The 21,512-nt window shown below is 40.1% G+C and overlaps 1 protein-coding gene across 1 annotated transcript in view; it reads right to left on the bottom strand.

The window, feature by feature from the left end:
- Positions 1–2,410: 2,410 nt before the first annotated feature.
- Positions 2,411–21,512, bottom strand: part of MEI4 (meiotic double-stranded break formation protein 4) — a 188,434-nt gene continuing 169,332 nt past the window's right edge. Inside the window, exon 4 of the mRNA XM_061131603.1 lies at positions 2,411–2,827. Within this exon, the coding sequence (XP_060987586.1) occupies positions 2,558–2,827 (270 nt within the window). The 3' untranslated portion in view covers positions 2,411–2,557. The remainder of the gene's footprint in view (positions 2,828–21,512) is intronic.

Genomic DNA, 21,512 nt, shown 5'->3' with positions numbered 1-21,512 from the left:
GTGTTAGTCACTCAGTCGTGTCCAACTCTTTTTGACCCCATGAAGTCTAACCCACCAGGCTCCTCTGAGCATGGGATTCTCCAAGCAAGAATACTGGAGTGGGTCGCCATTCCCTTCTCCATGGGATCTTCCCAACCCAGGACTGAACACAGGTCTCCCACATCGCAGGCAGACTCTTTACCAACTGAGCCACCAGGCGAGCCCAATACCAAATGGAAATGAAATGTACCTCCATATTGTACACTGATGATGACCCCCAAATCTTATTTCTTCTTTTGTGATAAACATACTTTTTAAAGCTAATTTTCAGACCATGAAGCTTTGAAGACTATTGGTATATTCTTAGGGTCATTATGTTACTGAGCTTAAGCTCACTCTGCTTGCCACAGGACAGGCCAATAAGTTGGAGATGAGGTGTTGGGGAAAGGAATAATGACTTTATTTGGAAAGCTGGCAGACCAAGAAGATGGCAGTCTAATGTCTCAGCATAACCATCTTATTGGGGTCTGGATGTCAGGTTCTTTTATAAAGTCAGAGAGAGAGGGCGGTGAGGAAGTAAAAACGTCACAAGTCTTGGAAATATCTCCTGGAATGGCCAGCCTCAGAGAGGGGATGGATGTGTTAATTTCTTCCCTCCTGCCGCCATCCACAAGTGGACAGGGTCAGGATGTTTCCTTAAACAAAGGCACTTTTGGTTTAATATTCAGACAGAAGGGCAGGGTTCACTGAGGCAGGCCATTATGTACACACAGCATCCTTTTATGGAACAAAAGCAACAGGAAGCAAAGGTTAAAGTAAGAGAAACATTCTAGCAGGGAGTCAGACTTTTTGTTCTTCCCTGTAACTCATGCTGGCTGACTGCAGTGGGGGAAGGGCCACTGCCCTTGCTCCTGTGTTTACCAACCTCTTCTAGTTATTACGGAAGAGAGAGGATGGGGTGATGTCATGGGATTTATACAGATCTTCAGACGTGTTCCCAGGCATTCAATACAAAAGAAATTCCTTCTAATTTAGGATCTAAAATATCCCTCTTACGTTCAACTAGTACGTAAGGTGGAACACATTATTTGCCCCAATTCTCCACCCTCTCATGGATCCAGTGCCCACGGCCATGTAACTTTGCTAATCTCCCTAGTCGAGGTGGAGGGTACTTGTCTGTCCTCTTCCTCCGGGCTTGACCCTTTGATGGACCCGGTCCATACACGTGGGCGGAAGTAACATGTGAAGTTTCTCAGCCTCGCCCTTTTCCTCTCGCCTACCTGCCGCCGCCACAGCAGATCTTCCTGAGCAGGTGCTTCTCTCTCCTTCCACCTGGGGCCCAGGCTAAGCACATGTGGACGAAAAGACAGCCCTGTATACAACACAGAGGCTAACCCGGTGGGGTCTGCTGAGGGCGCAGGGTTTTCAGCAGGCGCAGATGAACTGACCCCCGCGTGACCCACAGACATCGAGAAAGCAACACTTATTGCTGTATACCATTAAGACTTAGTGGTTCTGTGTTATATAACAAAGTTGACTGATAGATTTTGTTTCAGTATTACATAAAAAAGGTTTTATCTTTTGTAGAAAGATAGAAATAACTCCACAAATATGCGTCAGGTAATGATTTTTTAAAATACCAATGACATTCAGGAAAGGTAACTTGTGAAACAATCTCACATATAATTAATAAAGCAAATCTGTATTTGCTAAATTGCACTATAGGAAAGTATATAATGTATGCTAATTAAGTTAGTTGGTTATCATTTTAATAACTGACAATGTCAATGGAAGTGGGTAACTGAGAAATCCACCCAATACTTTCAATAAGTATAAATATACCTTTAATAAACATAAAGTATATTTCTAGACTGATGTTGGAATTTGTGAAAATATTCTTAATGACTTAATTACATGTAATAACTACATTTGAACAGTAACAGGAATATTTTATATAATCAACAGAATCAAAACAAAGATTTGTTGAAAAACAAATGGGACATTTAAAATGATTAGTACTTTCAAAACGACTTGACAATATGTTAATTATATGAAATTAAAGGCCATTAGCTTTACAAATGCTAAGAACTTTTCTGTTTCTACATGAACCCCATGTAAGACAATAGAGAGTAAGTGAAACTAAGAAACAATTTTGAAAGAATCTTATTTATAACCACTTATTTTAAATGCTCTGTTGGTAAAGTAACAAAACATAAGACATCTTCTGTTACCTTTTAGCACCTAGTAAATGAAAATCTTTTAAAATGCAATTTTTTAATAAGAAAGACAATTTATGGTCCATTTTAGAGAGTAACAGAACTAGACTGCATTGAGTAACATATTGCAATATACAGTTTCATAGGACTAAGGCAGGGCATTCTCAACTGAAACTGGCTGATTTTAGTGCAGAAAAATGACTCATAATCTTTTTATACATAGTTTAAGATTACTGAATTCAATTAATGATTGTCCTTAGGGATCCATTTAAAATGCTCATTTAAAAATATTCTTGAAAACATTTAAGCACAAGATCTTCATATATTAAACTTTAGTATGCTTCTGATTATTTGGTAAACTGCTAAGGAAGTGAGTTATTTCCAACAGTTCCTATGTCTACTGAGTTCAAGAGAATGCCTAGTCTCCACAAATAAAAAGTAAACAAAGGAAATGCATCAGAGAGTTTGAAAACAGTTTCATCATGCTTCTGAAGAAATGTCTTGATTTCCTGATCCTCATGCCCCATTCTTGAAGTGTTGTCTTCTTTGTTTTCCTTTAGAAGAAGTTGCTCCAGAGCCCAGAGCACAGAGAAAATATTCTCATAGCGTGCCACATCGTAATTGGCTTGTACCTACAGAAAAACAACAAACTCCTTTAAAAAAATATTGCAGAAGCTTAGCTCAGAAAAAGCCAAATAAAGGGATCAAATGTTTTTAACAAAAAGTAAAACACTTGACTTATTTCACACCTTCCATCTTCCTGTTCCTTTGACTGGGGTTGGGAGATAAAGAAAAAAGGAGAAAATTTTTTCCAAAAACTTTATGATCTTGGGCATGAGTTTCTTTCCTTACCTTTACAAAGTTCCAGACCTTTCTCTACACTGTTGCTATAATTTGTTACTCAGATGAATTTGTGGACACTTGGCAAAGAGTCTTAAACATACCAAGTCTTGTGTGTTGAATTCAACCTTTCCCCAAGGACTTCCAAAGCCCGATACTTCTGTCAAAGATAATATAAGGATCTTTGTGGGCTGGATTCTAGGAACATGTTTCAAAATATCAATATAACACAGTTCTAAAGCACTTAGGGTTATGACCTATAAGCAACCAGATGTAATCTCATCCTGAGGCTAGACAAGCCAGAAGGGAGTATGATTAAATTTGAATCAGATACATGGTCATGAGAAAAAATGTATGTTTCTTGTAAAAATTATTATTTGGCTTAGATGGCTTAAAGTGAGATAAAGCAAAGGAAGCCCTAAAAAGCGCACAAAGGAAAACAGAACATAAGGGAATACAAGAAGCGTGTAACGATATAAACTGGCTTTCTCATTTGTTTATTAAGAAATATGCTGGAAACATTCACCAAATTTATCCACTATAGTAATACATAAATGAAGAAACATTCTTTTAGAGCTCAGAGGAATGTATCATCAACAAGGCTGTCTGATAAAGAAACAAGTATATACGGATAACTGATAATTTTGATTTTTAACTGAGGTATAATTGACATAACATCATATTACTTTCATGTATACAATGTACTGATTCAATATTTGTATATACTGCAAAATGATTTCCACAGGAAGTCCAGTTAACACCAGCACACAGTTACAAAATTTTCTTGTGCTAAAAAATTTCAAGATTGATTTTACTAGCCCCTTTAAAATATGCAATACGGGGTTAGTAACTATAGTTACCATGCTGTACATCCGCATTCAACCTTTTCAGTTTTCAACTAGAAATTTGCACCTTTTGACTCGCTTAACCCATTCTGCACCGGACTCTCACCTCAGTTCAGTTCAATTCAGTCACTCAGTCGTGTCTGACTCTTTGCAACCCCATGAAGTGCAGCACGCCAGGCCTCCCAGGCCTCCCTGTCCATAACCAACTCCTGGAGTCCAGTCAAACTCATGTCCATTGAGTAGGTGATGCAATCCAACCATCTCATCCTCTGTTGTCCCCTTCTCCTCCTGCCCTCAATCTTGTCCAGTATCAGGGTCTTTTCATCAGCTCTTCACATCAGGTGGCCAAAGTATTGGAGTTTTAGCTTCAGCATCAGTCCTTCCAAGGAACACCCAGGACTGATTTCCTGTAGGGTGGACTGGTTGGATCTCCTTGCAGTCCAAGGGACTCTCAAGAGTCTTCTCCAACACCGCAGTTCAAGAGCACCAATTCTTTGGCGCTCAGCCTTCTTTATAGTCCGACTCTCACATCCACATGACTACTGGAAAAACCATAGCCTTGATTAAATGGACCTTTGCAGGCAAAGTAATGTCTCTGCTTTTTAATATTCTGTCTAAGTGGTCATAACTTTCCTTCCAAGGAGTAAGCATCTTTTAATTTCATGGCTGCAATCACCATCTGCAGTGATTTTGGAGTCCAGAAAAATAAAGTCAGCCACTGTTTCCACTGTATCCCCATCTATTTGCCATGAAGTGATGGTACCAGATGCCATGATCTTAGATTTCTGAATGTTGAGCTTTAAGCCAACTTTTTCACTCTCTTCTTTCACTTTCATCAATCAAGAGGCTCTTTAGTTCCTCTTCACTTTCTGCCATAAGAGTGCTGTCATCTGCATATCTGAGGATATTGATATTTCTCCCAGAAATCTTGATTCCAGCTTGTGCTTCTTCCAGCCCAGCGTTTCTCATGATATACTCTGCATATAAGTTATATAAGCACGGTGACAATATACAGCCTTGATGTACTCCTTTTCCTATTTGGAACCAATTTGTCTTTCCATGTCCAGTTCTAACTGTTGCTTCCTGACTTGCATATAGGTTTCTCAAGAGGCAGGTGAGTTGCTCTGGTATTCCTTTCTCTTTCAGAATTTTCCACAGTTTATTGTGATCCACACAGTCAAAGGCTTTGGCATAGTCAATAAAGCAGAGATAGATGTTTCTCTGGAACTCTTGCTTTTTCGATGATCCCGCAGATGTTGGCAATTTGATCTCTGGTTCCTCTGCTTTTTCTAAAACCAGCCTGAACATCTGGAAGTTCATGGTTCATGTATTGCTGAAGCCTGGCTTGGAGAATTTTGAGCATTACTTTACTAGCGTGTAAGATATGTACAATTGTGCGGTAGTTTGAGCATTCTTTGGGATTGCCTCTCTTTGGGATTGGAATGAAAACTGACCTTTTCCAGTCCTATGGCCTCTGCTGAGTTTTCCAAATTTTCTGGCATATTGAGAGCAGCACTTTCACAGCATCATCTTTCAGCATTTGAAATAGCCCAACTGGAATTCCTCAGACAACCATTTTGCCTTTTTGCATTTCTTTTCCATGGGGATGGTCTTGATCCCTGTCTCCTGTACAATATCCCGAACCTCTGTCCATAGTTCATCAGGCTCTCTGTCTATCAGATCTCGTCCCTTAAATCTACTTCTCACTTCCACTGTATAGTCATAAGGGATTTGATTTAGGTCATACCTGAATGATCTAGTGGTTTTCCTACTTCCTTCAGTTTAAGTCTGAATTTGGCAATAAGGAGCTCATGATCTGAGCCACAGTCAGCTCCCGGTCTTGTTTTTGCTCCCTGTATATAGCTTTTCCCCATCTTTGTCTGCAAAGAATGTAATCAATCTGATTTTGGTGTTGACCATCTGGTGATGTCCATGTGTAGAGTCTTCTCTTGTGTTGCTGGAAGAGGGTGTTTGCTATGACCAGTGCGTTCTCTTGGCAAAATGCTATTAGCCTTTGCCCTCCTTTATTCTGTACTCCAAGGCCACATTTGCCTGTTATACTCCATGTGTTTCTTGACTTCCTACTTTTGCATTCCAGTCCCCTATAATGAAAAGGACATCTTTACTGGGTGTTAGTTCTAAAAGGTCTTGTAGGTCTTCATAGAACCATTCAACTTCAGCTTCTTCAGCATTACTGGTTGGGGCATAGGCTTGGATTACCATGATATTGAATGGTTCACCTTGGAAATGAACAGAGATCATTCTGTCGTTTTTGAGACTGCATCCATGTACTGTATTCTGGACTCTTTTGTTGACCATGATGGCTACTCCATTTCTTCTAAGGGATTCCTGCCCACAGTAGTAGATATAATGGTCATCTCAGTTAAATTCACCCATTCCAGTCCATTTTAGTTCGCTGATTCCTAGAATGTCGACGTTCACTCCTTCCATCTCCTGTTTGACCACTTCCAGTTTGCCTTGACTTATGGACCTAACATTCCAGGTTCCTATGCAATATTGCTCTTTACAGCATTGGACCTTGCTTCTATCACCAGTCACATCCACAGCTGGGTGTTGTTGTTGCTTTAGCTCCATCCCTTCACTCTCTCTGGAGTCATTTCTCCACTGATCTCCAGTAGCATATTGGACACCTACTGACCTGGGATTTCCTCTTTCAGTATCCTATCATTTTGCCTTTTCATAGTGTTCATGGGGTCTCAAGGCAAGAATACAGAAGTGGTTTGCCATTCCCTTCTCCAGTGAACCACATTCTGTCAGACCTCTCCACCATGACCCGTCTGTCTCGGCATGGCTTAGCATGGCTTAGTTTCACTGGGTTAGACAAGGCTGTGGTCCATGTGATCAGACTGGCTAGTTTTCTGTGATTGTGGTTTCAGTCTGTCTGCCCTCTGATGCCCTCTCTCAGCACCGCACCTACCATCTTACTTGGGTTTCTCTTACCTTGATGTGGGGTATCTGTTCACCTCAGGAAACCACAAATCTGTTCTTTATTCAGAGTTCAGTTGTTTGTCTGTTTTTTGTTTCTACATATAAAAGGGACCATACAGTGTTTATCTTTTACTATTTGACTTATTTCACTTAGCATAATGCCTCAAGGTCCACCTATGGTGTTGCAAATGGAACAATTCCATTCTTTTTTATGGCTGAATAATAGTCAATTCCATACATGTATATACACCCAATTTTTTTTAAAATTTATTCATCCATGGATGGCATTTAGGTTGTTTCCATGTCTTGGCTATTTGGCTATTATAAATAATGCTGCAATGGACATAGGGGTGCACATATCCTTTCTAATTAGTATTTCAAGTTAGTTGATACTAATACTCAGGAGTGGGAACTTTTGGATCATATAGTAGTTCTATTTTTAACTTGAGGAAATTCCACATTGTTTTCCATAGTGGCTGCACCAGTTTAGATTCACCCTAGCAGTGCACAAAGGTTCCCTTCTTCTCTACATCCTCACCATCATTTGTCTTTTGATACTTTGTGAGTTGGTGATGGACAGGGAGGCCTGGTGTGCTGCGGTTCATGGGACTGCAAAGAGTCAGACACGACTGAGTGACTGAACTGAACTGAACTGAATAACCATTCTAACAAGTGTAAGGTGATAGCTCACTATGGTTTTAAGTTTCATTTTTCTGATGATTAGTGATGTTGAGGATCTTCTCATGTACCTGTTGGCCATGTTTATGTCTTTGGAAAAATGTCTATTCAGCTCTTCTCCTAGTTTTTAATTGAACTGTTTTTTTGCTACTGAGGTATATAAATTCTTTATGTATTTTGGATATTGGCCTCTTAACAGGTATATTCATCAGAAGGACTGAAGCTGAAGCTCCAATACTTTGACTGCCCGATGTGAAGAGCCGACTCACTGGAAAGGACCCTGATGCTGGGAAAGATTGGGGGCAGGAAGAGAAGGGGGTGACAGAGGATGAGACGGATGGATGGCATCACTGACTCAATGGACATGAACTTGAGCAAACTCTGGGAAATAGTGAAGGACAGAGAAGCCTGGCATGCTACAGTACATGGGTTCACAAGGAGTCAGACACGACTTAACGACTGAACAACAACAATATGATTGGCAAACATTTTTTCCTGCATTCAGTAAGTTGCCTTTTCACTTTGTTGATTTTCTTTGCTTTGCTGAAGCTTGCCGCATGATGATTTCTGCTTTTGGTATGAACCTCAGAAAATAACTGCCAAGACTAACGTCAGGGAGCTCACTTCCTATGTTTCTTCCAGGAGTTTTAAGGGTGTAAAGCAGGCAGAGTGTGTCTTGGTTTCTTTCTACTTGCTTTGAGAATCTCTCTTTGGGCACAGTTAGCTCTGCTTCAAGTGGGCTGGGGTCCCCTGAAGTGTCCCACTTTTCCATGCTGTTGTGGATTTTACTTTTACCAGAATTCATCTGCTTTGGGTTCCATGTTTATCCTAAATGCTCATTCTTGTGATAATTAAATGGATGAACTCCTTTGCTCCAAGACATTTATATCTCAAAAAACATTAACTTGAAATTAACTCTTCTCTTTGGAGACAGCATACATTTAACTTACAAGCGTCAGTAGCCCTCCTGCTCACCGTGACTAAGATGGCATGTCTGTGGGGGGAGGTCTCTCCGATAGTTCCCAAGTTTCATCACACTGGCAGCTGCCCACTCTGCCTAATCATATGTTCAGAAGCTTTCTGGATTAGTGCACAAGCTGAATAAAAAGTAAAATAACTGGTACTAACATGACGGTTGATACCCTTCTACTGTATTGTGGGGTAATTTTTACATTTTTAGTGTCAAATTAGACTGAACCATACCAGTGCAGGAAAATCCCTAATAGAAGTAAAATATAATCACTTGGGAAATGCTCAAGTATTTTAAAGTATGAACACATACTAGGAAGATAGAATGAAACCCAATACACAAGCACAATGGCTCTGTACATTCAACAGAAGGCTCTCAGCCTGTCTCTCTATCTCGGTCTTTTAGAAGTGAAGATAAAATTGAGAGTTTCTATAGTCCCATGACTACTTATTACTCTCCCATTTTATAAACTAGGGGACCTTTGGAAGAGGAAATACTTTTCTGGTAGGAAAGTCATCATATATTTCTGTAGGTTACTTTCAGAATTAAACATGCCTTATGTCTATTTTTCTATTTCTGAGTTGGGCTTGTGAAAGTCAAAGTATACTAACATTTATTTAGTAGTAAAGAAATATCAACATTTCTTTACATGCTACCAAATTTTAACTCAGCACTTACATTATGAAATTCATGCTATAGACAAGTGGCGCCTGTTTCCTAATTGTTTCAGTTGAAATTCAGTCTAGCTTAACTTGACAGTTTTGTAAAGACTTATTATCTTTGAAGCAGATGTATCTACTTGCTTACCCTCTTCCCATTTCTCCCTCCTTTTTCATCAACAGAACCTCAGTTTTGTTCAGAATGAAAATGGATCAACTAAAAATGTCTATTTTCCAGTCTCTCAAGGCTAATTCTGGTCAAACAGATGTAAATAGAAGTGGCTGGGTAGGGCTTCTGGGAAAGTTCTTTAATAGCAGGCAAAACCCAGTGGAATGCCCTTTTTCCTTCTCTCTTCACACTTGGAAGGAAAGGTGCAATACTCGGAGGTCCAGCAGCCTTCTTGTGAGCATGAGGATGAAGGCTGCCATGATCAGCAGAAAAGGCCGGATTCTAGAAAGCATTGTGCAGCTCCATTTACCCACGAGGGATGGCTGTATCTTGCTGCACTGTGCTGGGGTTCCCTTCTTCTGATTCGGTCTTTTAAAATCATAACCTTGAGACTTCATGTAGGCAGGAAGGAAATTAAATTTCCTTTGTCTTACAAAGATGCTGCCTGCTGTTTCTGACACAGAAGAGCAGAGATGTCTAAAGGGACAAAGCTAGGCACTCCTTGGCAGCCGACCACATAACAAAAGTTACTGTACACTGAGGTGTGGCTCACGGTTTACTGCTAAAAACTGAGAATGTAACAGTTCATTATGTTCAACAGTTTGATAATTTATGTGGGCCAGCCAAGAGCACGCAGACGTACAGTCTGACACTTTCAGAAATAAGCATGCAGCTACGGAAGGGATGAAAACACAACATGACATTATTCTAATTGCTACAAATGCAAGAGATGAAGAAGAAAATTGGATCAGTACAGGGCAGAAACCAAAGAGTCTAGGTGCCTAATCTAAATGTTACATTAAACGTTCATGGAATATAATATGCCACTGGCTCTGTATCCCACATGCCAGATTTTATTAGACAGAGGCAATAAGTAAGATATAACTATAATTAGTAGTTTGTAAGAGAATGAATTAAACACAGTATTATAAAGGAAAAGGTCAGTTGTCATTGTGATGATTAAGTGAAAAACATACCCCTAAGTTTTAATAACTCAGCCTTTTTTAACTATTAGAAGGCAGTAGATTTCAGTCAAGGAGCTGAGGAGGATGAAGTTAACTCTCTGTCAGCTACTCACTATGCAGCTTTAGCTTCTGACGCCCAGGAACAGACAGTGAGAGAGGCCAGCACAACACTGCACGTGGCCCAGCTAGCAACAGGGCCCGAGAACAAAGAAGCACCACGTGCATAATGCACATACACACATGACACGTACACACACAATCAAGGAACTTATGTTTGCAACAGAACCCTACAACCTTGGTGCCAGACCCATACTGAGGGCGTAGAAGGCAAAGGCTGACCAGAGCCAAGTAGTTAATTAGGGAGGATTTCTTAGAGATGAACTGTGAGCCAAGCCAGAGGGAGTGAAGGGTGTACACTGGTCAGTAACCTTTTGATCAAAGTGCCAAGTCCAAAAGAATAAGAAGGATTCAATGGATATTAATCCGTCTTGTTTTATCCAGATAATGACATAGTTAATCTGCCTAAAACACTGCATTCCAGAGACTGGTTCCAAGGGGCTTATGTCTAATTTGTGGGTAACTTAGACTAAAAGTTCTAACTATTAAAAGGGCTAGCATCTGGGATATTGACATTTTGCCATATTTCCAATAGAAAGTAGTTTAATAAGTGTGAAACATGTATACATAAAAATATCAATTAAAGGGGTATATATGATAGAATTAAAAATCTGTCTTAATTAGCTTTGTTTAAAAAAATGATGCTTTTCTCATTAACCAACTTTACCTACTTTTCTGAAATCTGTTTTTTGAGGCTCAATATTAAAGACACAGCATAGGATCACAAACTTTCAAATATGTATTACCTATCATCATCATCATCACTATGTTTTTACCCAAAGTGAAAAAAATATCACCTTATCCATAAGGGTCTCTGAAGCTAGAGGAAAGCTACTGGTATTAAAGTACCGTACCGTGGCCAACTGTTGGGAGCATTTCAAGCTCCCTGTGAACTATTCCTGTAGAGGTGTGCAGAACCTGAGGATGCACTTTTATCTTCTTTCCTCTAGCAAGAAAACCCTTCATAGATGGCAGTCAGCCAGCAGACAATTCCTTTTAGCGCAGAAGCATCACAAGTGTTAGTCACTTAGTCACGTCCATAACAAGAAACCTAAATGTAAGACAATTAACATCTTTCCGATATCAGAAGGCCTGGGGAAGAGGAGTATGTTTGGGTTAAACACGGTATTCTAAAGGAAATATAAAAAAGGCCTAGTTATTTGACTTGGGTGAGATGGATCAAACTGTCCAAGTCTCGTTGTTGTTCAGTCACTACGAGGTGTCTGACTCTTGCGACCTCATCAGACGCCAGGCTTCAGTGTCCTTTACTACCTCCAGGAGTTTGCTTAAACTCATGCCCATTGAGTCGGTGATGCCATCCAACCATCTCATCCTCTGTCGTCCCCTTCTCCTCCTGCCTTCAATCTTTCCCAGCATCAGGGTCTTTTCCAATGAGTCCGCTCTTTGCATCAGGTGGCCAAAGGATTGGAGCTTCAGCTTCAGCATCAGTCCTTTCAGTGAATTTTCAGGGTTGATTTCCTTTCAGATTGAGTCCTTGGTCTCCTTTGATCTCCTTGCAGTCCGAGGGACTCACAAGAGTTTCCAGCACCACAGTTCAAAAGCATAAATTTTCTGTGCTCAACCTTCTTTACAGTCTAACTCTCACATCCATACGTGACTACTGGAAAAACCATAGGTGGTAAGGTGAAAGAAGAGAGTGAAAGAGCTGGCTTAAAACTCAACATTCAAAAAATTAAGATCATGGCATCCAGTCTCATCACTTCACGGCAAACAGATGGGGAGAAAGTGGAAGCAGTGACAGATTTTATTTTCCTGGGCTCCAAAATCACCGGGGACAGTGAGTGCAATCATGAAATTAAAACAGGCTTGCTTGTTAGAAAGAGAGCTATGACAGATCTAGGCAGTGTATTAAAAAGCAGAGACATCACTTTGTCACAAAGGTCCATATAGTCAAAGGTATAGTTTTTGCAGTAGTCATGTATGGATGTGAGAGTCAGACCATAAAGCAAGCTGAGAGCCAAAAAATTCATGCTTTCAAATTGTGGTGCTCAAGAAGACTCTTGAGAGTCCCCTGGACAGCAAGGAGATCAAACCAGTCAATCCTAAAGGGAATCAGTCCTGAATATTCATTGGAAGGACTGATGCTGAAGCTTAAGCTCCATTACTGTTGCAAAGAGCTGACTCACTTGAAAAGACCCTGAGGATGGGAAAGGCTGAAGGCAACAGGAGAAAGGGGTGGCAGAGGATGAGATGGTTAGATAACATCACTGACTCAATGTACAGGAATCTGAGTAAACTCTGGGAGACAGTGAAGGACAGAGGTACCCGGCCCGCTAGAGTCCACGGAGCCGCAGAGAGTCAGCCGTAAACGACTGAGAGACTGAACAACGAACACCATTCCACTCAGAGAGGCTTTTCACTACTTTATGCCGCAGTGTTAAACTCAGTCTCAGGCTGGAAACGCCTTCCAAGCATTTTGAGAAGCAAATAGATGATTTATTTGTCTGGACTTTCATCACAGTAGTTCTTGACAAAGCAGTAAAAGCCAGATGCCTGTTATTATCACAACAATGCATTAAGTGAGAGACTAGGGCTCACAGACAGGAATAAAAGCAGGAACATTTAGCACTCTGCAACATTACGTTTCTGTCTGCCTCACACTCCACTTCTCGCCCTTCAATCCTACTGCAAACACGGACTGGGTACCTTCATGTGCCAGACCCCACTAAGTATGGGAATTCAAAGAATAGGACTGGATCCTATCTATACGAGGAGAACTCTTTGTATGCATCTAGGGAGACAAAGACATGACTGACTGACTAACACACACACACACACACACACACACACACACATACGGAGACAAAGAAGTAGAAAATAATGGCAATGCAGAGTACGTGCCATTATGTGCTATCAGTTCAGATCAGTTCATTTCACTCACTCAGTCGTGTCCAACTCTTTGTGACCCCATGGACTGCAGCATGCCAGGCCTCCCTGCCCATCACCAACTCCTGGAGCTTGCTCAAACTCATGTCCATTGATTCGGTGATGCCAAAGTACTGGAGTTTCAGCTTCAACATCAGTCCTTCCAATCAACATTCAGGACTGATTTCCTTTAGGATGGAGTGGCTGGATCTCCTTGCAGTCCAAGGCACTTTCAAGAGTCCTTTCCAACACCACAGTTCAAAAGCATCAATTCTTTGGTGCTCAGCTTTCGTTATAGTCCAACTCTCACATCCATACATGACTACTGGAAAAGTTACTTTTAAGAACAAGGAAATGGCATAATAGAAATAATCGTAGAATAAAAGAAAAGGCAATAATGCTATAATCATGTGATATTGATTTTTTATTAAATATATGTATAACATTTAGTGGGTTTTTTTTACTACTCCATGAAATACTTGTGTATAATTATAACTATAATTATAATAATTATAATTTTTACCTGAAGGTACTCTAGAGAATTTTTTAAAAAATGAAAGATCCATATGGAATGCAGAAAATTTAGAAGGAGCTAGACTTCAAACTATGAAACAGTTAACCTGGTTTGATTTTTTTCATTACCTTCATGCTGGGAAGCTGTTGGGGAAATGCATCTATTATAAAAGTGCTAAGTGGTCCTGAGGAAAGCTTTGGTATGTCGAGCTGATGAAAGTCTCTACCTGATGACAGATGTAAAGAAAGGAGTACAGAAACAGAGGATCTAGCCTTCCATTCTCTCCGTCAAAGAACATCTCAGTAGATATTGCCAGCTGCATACTGAGATGGAAATTGTACAACAATGACAAGAAGCATGTACTGGAAAAGGAAACGGCAACATGCTCCAGTATTCTTGCCTGGGAAAACCTGTGAACAGAGGAGCCTGGTGGGCTACAGTCCCTGGGGTGTTAAAGAGTTGGACACGATTAGCGACTGAGCACGTGGCTTCAATATACTTTAAGCGTCACAGGTTCAAGGTGGAATTACGTACGTGAATAATCACAGTACAGTGGGATGCATTTATACTGTAAGAGTGTTATCGTATTGGCATTGCTCCTGGATGAGTTACAATAAAAAACATGAGGAATGTGCTCAGCACATAATCTCAATGGAGAATGCTGAGCACCTCTGTTTTAAACTAGCAATGGCTTACAAGGAAAATCAAATATATTATGGGAAATGAAGTTAATTTAAATGCATTGAATATCAAAAAGCAGGAGAACAACTCTGTATACATACATTAATACACAGGTTATAAAAGTGCTTCTCATCTTTTTAAGATATGCATTGCAAAACAAAAAAATCAAGTGTTCTGAGGAGTACTCACATTTGTAAAACAGATTAGTTAATTTAACCAGCACTATATGCACTTGGTTATATGTTTATAAACAAGTATTTTCAGAAAAAAAAATAATGTTCTCAAATAAGTTGATTATCATTGGTTAATTTCAAAGAAATGTTTAAAATAAACACTGATCACATTTTAAATGTAACTATATTTGTTTCTTAATTTCAGTCTGAAATTACAATAAATTTTACCTTTGTTTAGAAACTAAACTATGCTGCTAACATTAGAAAGGTGATTGATTATTTATTGAAATTCAACCCCAAGATGTAATATCTGGATCTGATATAAAAATGATATTAAAAGCTTTAAAATGATATATTCATTAGTACAAAAACTCTCTAAATACTTAAAGGAAGCAGTTTCAGCAATAAAAAAAAATGAAGATCTTATTCAAAAACTTTTTCATACTTGAATTCAAAATGTAAAGAAACGAAGTAGTTTCTTGTAAAATGCTCCACCTTGGGGGAATAAAGCCCACTTCTCTGGATGCCTAACTTTCAGACAACAACTATCTTTGGAATTTGCAGACCCTGAGACAGAAATGGCCCCCAGGAGACTGTTTCTGGTGGACTGCGCGTGACCCTGCAGGAGGGTCACTGGGGGTAACTAAGGACGAAGACTGTATGTGGTCCTCAGTTAGATGCTCTGAACGCCTGTCACGAACTCATTCTGCTGGTAACAAGGACAGAGGAGAGAGGGCTGCTCCACGAGAGGAGAAGTGAGAACGGACAGCAAAGGAAAGCCTAGAAGACTCAGACTGGGTCTTCCAGAGTGGAAAAGGAGTTTCAGATGCCTCAGTGTGCCTCAAGGACATAACTGAGGCAGCACAGACCAACGGCAGATGCTGATTCTGAAAAATGTATCAATGACACTTGATACATTCAGCTTAATAAACTGAATTTATGATAGCATTCCAATAACATGTTAAAGTTTAAAAAGTATCTTACTCGTGTGCATGCTTCCCTGGTGGCTCAGAGGTTAAATCGTCTGCCTGCAACGCAGCAGACCCAGGTTCAATCCTCGGGTTGGGAAGATCCCCTGGAGAAGGAAATGGCAAATCACGCCAGTATTCTTGCCTGGAGAATGCCATGGACAGAGAAGCCTGGTGGTCTACAGTCCACAGGGTCGCAAAGAGTTGGACACGACTGAGCGACTTCACTTACTTACTTACTTACTCATGTGGAAAATGTTCTTATGCAGAATAGTTAATTTTTGCAGTGATCTTAGAAGGTACGATGTACCATCAGAAACATTATTTATTTTAGCATAACTAATAAGTCCCTGGCCATTATCCGTAGAAAATTACTACAAAATAGTTATTCTTGGCAAGTACACTAGAAAGTTTAGTAATAGTGTCTTTTCAAATATACATTGTGTTTTAAGAAAACTTAGAATAGCCAGGACATGGAAGCAACCTAGATGCCCATCAGCAGATGAATGGATAAGGAAGCTGTGGTACATATACACCATGGAATATTACTCAGCCATTAAAAAGAATTCATTTGAATCAGTTCTAATGAGATGGATGAAACTGGAGCCCATTATACACAGTGAAGTAAGCCAGAAAGATAAAGACCATTACAGTATACTAACACATATATATGGAATTTAGAAAGATGGTAACGATAACCCTATATGCAAAACAGAAAAAGAGACACAGGTGTACAGAACAGACTTTTGAACTCTGTGGGAGAAGGTGAGGGTGGGCTGTTTCGAGAGAACAGCATTGAAACATGTATACTATCTATGGTGAAACAGATCACCAGCCCAGGCTGGATGCATGAGACAAGTGCTCGGGCCTGGTGCACTGGGAAGACCCAGAGGGATTGGGTGGAGAGGGAGGTGGGAGGGGGGGATCGGGATGGGGAATACATGTAACTCTATGGCTGATTCATGTCACTGTATGACAAAAACCACTACAATATTGTAAAGTAATTAGCCTCCAACTAATAAAAATAAATGAAAAAAATAAAGTTAATACAATTCTAAAAAATAAAAAATAAAAACTTAAGAGAAAAAATACCCAAACTAGATACACAACTTATTTTAGAAAAAGGTATATACACATATACAGATACACACACACATATATATATATCTGTGTATACAACTGCATATAGTTAATATGGACGTAATTACTTTTAGGATTCATGAGTATGCATTTAATATTTCAGCAACAATAATGTCTTATATACATAGTCTTGAATCAGTTATGGAAAAGCCTGCACAGCCTTCCACGAAATAAGAACTCTGGTTTAAAGGTATATCATTTTTCATAAAAGTGGAGGAAAAAGAAATTCAGTAAGGACATATTGTATAATGAAGCATTTGCCTCATCTTTGTCCTTGGAATTTCCTGAGTGAAAGGAGTGTCTTTGTGATTCATGGTGGGGTCCTTGGCTCCTACATGAGATGAGTGAGTGTAGGCAATGGTCATCTGCAACACCAACCATGAAATTAGAAGACCGAGGACTGAGTCAGCCTGACCTCGGGGAAGGTGGGGGCTGGAGACTGAGTTCAATCATGTGCTCATTCGTTCACTCAATCACCTCTACATAGGAAACTCCAATGAAAACTCTGGCAAATGATGCTGTGTAGAACTTTCTGGTTGGTGGACGCACTGATACACCCTGAGGATGCTGCATCCTGATCCCAGGAGAGGAGGTCGTACAAGTTCTGTGCTTAGGACTCCCTTAAACTCCCACTGTATCTCTCACCATTTGGCCAATCCTGATTTGTATGTTACAATAAAATAAGTATAATACTTTCCTGAATTCTGTGACTCATTCTAGTAAATTATGAAACCCAAAGGAGTTAGCAGGAACACCCCCTCCCCCACATTTGTAGCTAGTTAGTCAGAGGCACAGACCCTCACCCCCGTGGTGGCTAGCATGGTTGGAGACCACACCTTGACTCTGTAGGGTCTGCACTAAGTCCTGGTAACTGGCATCAGAACTGAACTGAACTAGAACCCACTAGTCTGTCCGGAAGTAGAGGCAAGTTACACAAAAATATTCAAAAGATCTAAGGAATCACAAAAATGTAAAACTTCACAAGATGTCCCCCTCATCTTTCACACTTGTTTTTACTGAGGTATAATAACATACAATGTTGTATTCGTTTTAGTTATACAACATAATGATTCAATATCTGTAAGTATGGGAAATGGTCACCATAAGTCTAATTAACATTCATCACCACCACAGAGTTATAAATATTTTTTCTTGTGATGAGGACTTTTAGCATTTATTGTCTTAGCAAATTTAAAACACATGATGCAGCTATTATTAACTAGTTACCATGCTGTATATTACATCCTCATGACTTAGGTGTTTTGTAACTGAAAGTCTGGACCTGTTGACCATCTTAATCAATACAGCCCACCCCATTCCCCTGACCTGTGATATCTATGAGCCTGCTTTTTCTGTCTGCTTCTTCTTGGTCACCATCCATCACCACGGACCTGATTCCCTCTACACATCTGGCCCACTTCTAGGCTCATTGCCCTCTGATAACCACTCATCTGATCTGCTTTTGTGTGTTTTTTTTTTTTTACTCCAGACCCAATGAAATTATACAGTATTCGTCTTTCTCCATGTGACATACTGCACTTAATATAATACCTTTAACTTATATACGCAGAGTACATCATGTGAAATGCCAGGCTGGATGAAGCACAAGCTTGAGTCAAGATTGCTGGGAGAAATATAAATAACCTCAGACACGCAGATGATACTACTTTAACGGCAGAAAGTGAAGAGGAACTAAAGAGCCTCTTGACGAGGGTGAAAGAGAGGAGTGAAAAAGCTGACTTAAAACTCAACATTGAAAAAGCTTTAGATCATGGCATCTGGTCTCATCACTTTAAGGAAAATACATCGGAAAAAGCGGAAGCAGTGACAGATTTTATTTTCTTGGGCTCCAAGATCACCGTGGATGGTGACTGCAGCCATGAAATTAAAATATGCTTGCTCCTTGGAAGGAAAGTTATAACAAACCTAGACAGCATATTAAAAAGCAGAGACATCACTTTGTCAAAAATAGTCCGTATAGTCAGCTATGGTTTTCCCACCAGTCATGAACTGATGTTAGAAATAGAGGAAAACAACAGAATGGAAAGACTATAGATCTGTTCAAGAAAATTAGATACCAAGGGAACATTTCATGCAAAGATGGGCTTAATAAATGACAGAAATGGTATGGACCTAACAGAAGCAGAAGATATTAAGAAGAAGTGGCAAGAATATACAGAACTATCAAAAAAGATCTTCATGACCCTGATAACCATGATGGTGTGATCACTGACCTACAGCCAGACATCCTGGAGTGAGAAGACAATAGCATCACTACGAACAAAGCTAGTGGAGGTGATGGAATTTCAGCTAAGCTATTTCAAATCCTAAAAGATGATGCTGTGAAAATGCTGCACTCAATATGCCAGCAAATTTGGACAACTCAGCAGTGGCCACAGGACTGGAAAAGGTCAGTTTTCATTCCAATCCCAAAGAAGGGCAATGCCAAAGAATGTTCAAACTACTGCACAATTGCACTCATCTCACACGCTAGCATGGAGAAGGACATGGCAACCCACTCCAGTATTCTTGCCTGGAGAATCCCATGGACAAAGGAGCCTGGTGGGCTACAGTCCAAAGGCATTGCAGAGCTGGACATGACTGAGCAATTAACGCACACAAACACATGCTAGCAAAATAATGCTCAAAATTCTCCAAGCTAGGCTTCAACAGTATGTGAACTGTGAACTTCCAGATGTTCAAGTTGGATTTAGAAAAGGCAGAGGAACCAGAGCCCAAATTGACAACATCCGCTGGATCATCGAAAAAGCAAGAGGGTTCCAGAAAAACATCTACATCTGCTTTATTGACTACATCAAAGCCTTTGACTGCGTGGATCACAATAAACTGGAAAACAGAGATAGTAATACCAGACCACTGGACCTGCCTCCTGAGAAATCTATATGCAGATCAACAAGCAACAGTTAGAACTGGACATGGAACAACAGACTGGTTCCAAATTGGGAAAGAAGTACGTCAAGGCTATATATTGTCACCCTGCTTATTTAATTTATATGCAGAGGACATCATGAGAAACGCCGGGCTGGATGAAGCAGAAGCTGGAATCAAGATTGCCGGGAGAAATATCAATAGCCTCAGATATGCAGATGACACCACCCTTATGGCAGAAAGTGAAGAGGAAATAAAGAGCCTCTTGATCAAAGTGAAAGAGGAGAGTGAAAAAGCTGGATTAAAACTCAACATTCAAAAAACTAAGATCATGGCATCTGGTCCCACCACTTCATAGCAAATAGATGGGGAAACAGTGGAAACAGTGACAGACTTTACTTTGGGGGCTCCAAAATCACTGCAGATGGTGACTGCAGTCATGAAATTAAAAGATGCTTGCTCCTTGGAAGGAAAGTTATGACCAACCTATACAGCATATTAAAAAGCAAAAACATTACTTTGCCAACAAATGTCCATCTAGTCAAGGCTATGGTTTTTCCAGTAGTCATGTATGGATGTGAGAGTTGGGCTATTAAGAAAGCTTAGTGCTGAAGAATTGATGATTTTGAACTGTGGTGTTGGAGAAGACTCTTGAGAGTCCCCTGGACTGCAAGGAGATCCAACCAGTACATCCTGAAGGAGATCAGTCCTGGGTGTCATTGGAAGCACTGATGCTGAAGCTGAAACTCCAATACTCTGTCCACCTGATGTGAAGAACTGACTCACTGAAAAAGACCCTGATGCTGGGAAAGATGGAAGGTGGGAGGAAAAGGGGACAACAGAGGCTGAGATGGTTGGATGGCATCACCGAGTCAATGGACATGAGTTTGAGTAAGTTTCGGGAGTTGGTGATGGACAGGGAAGTCTGGCATGCTGCAGTCCATGGGGTGTCAAAAAGTTGGACACGACTGAGCTACTGTACCGAACTGATGAACTGATGTGAGAACTGGACCATAAAGAAGGCTAAGTGCCATGGAACTGATGCTTTCAAATTTTGGTGCTGAAGAAGACTCTTGGGAATCCCGTGGATGGCTAGAAGATCAAACCAGTCAATCCTGAAGGAAATAAACCTTGAATATTCATTGGAAGGACTGATGCTGCAGTTGAAGCTCCAATACTTTGACCACCTGATGTGAAGAGCCAACTCACTTGAAAAGACTCTGATGCTGGGAAAGACTGCAAGCAAGAAGAGAAGCGGGGGCAGAGGATAAGATGGTTGAATGGCATCACCGACTCAATTGACAGAAGTAGAGCAACTAGATCATTCTTAATTTTTTGAGGAACTGCCACACTCTTTTCCATAGTTGATGTATCAATTTACAGTCCTTCCAAAATGCACAACGATTCCCTTTTCTCCACTCCGTCACCAACATTTGTAATTTCTTATCTTCTTGATGATAGTCATTCTAGCAAATATGAAGTGATCTCACTGCAGTTTTGATTTGTATTTTCCCAATAATTGGTGATGTTGGGCATCTTTTCATGTACCTGCTGGCCATGTGTATACCATTTTTGAAAAAAAAATGTCTATTCTGATCCTCTGCCCTTTTAAACCAGGTTGTTTTTATTGTGTTGTATAAATTCTATGTATTTTGGATACTAATCCCTTAGAGGATATAAAATTTGCAAATATTCCTCTGATTGAGTTGGTGGCTTTTAACTTTAATCATGGTTTCTTTCACTGTGCAGTAGTCTATTAGTTTGATGGAATCCCATTTGTTTGTTTTTGCTTTTCTCCCCTTAGGTTTGGAGCTAGATCCACAGAAACATCGCTAAGACGATATAGATGGGTTACTGCCTCTATTTTCCTCTAG

Source organism: Dama dama, chromosome 28 (genome assembly GCF_033118175.1).
Source record: "Dama dama isolate Ldn47 chromosome 28, ASM3311817v1, whole genome shotgun sequence".
Lineage (NCBI taxonomy): Eukaryota > Metazoa > Chordata > Mammalia > Artiodactyla > Cervidae > Dama > Dama dama.
This window is presented reverse-complemented; position numbering and strand designations above follow the sequence as displayed.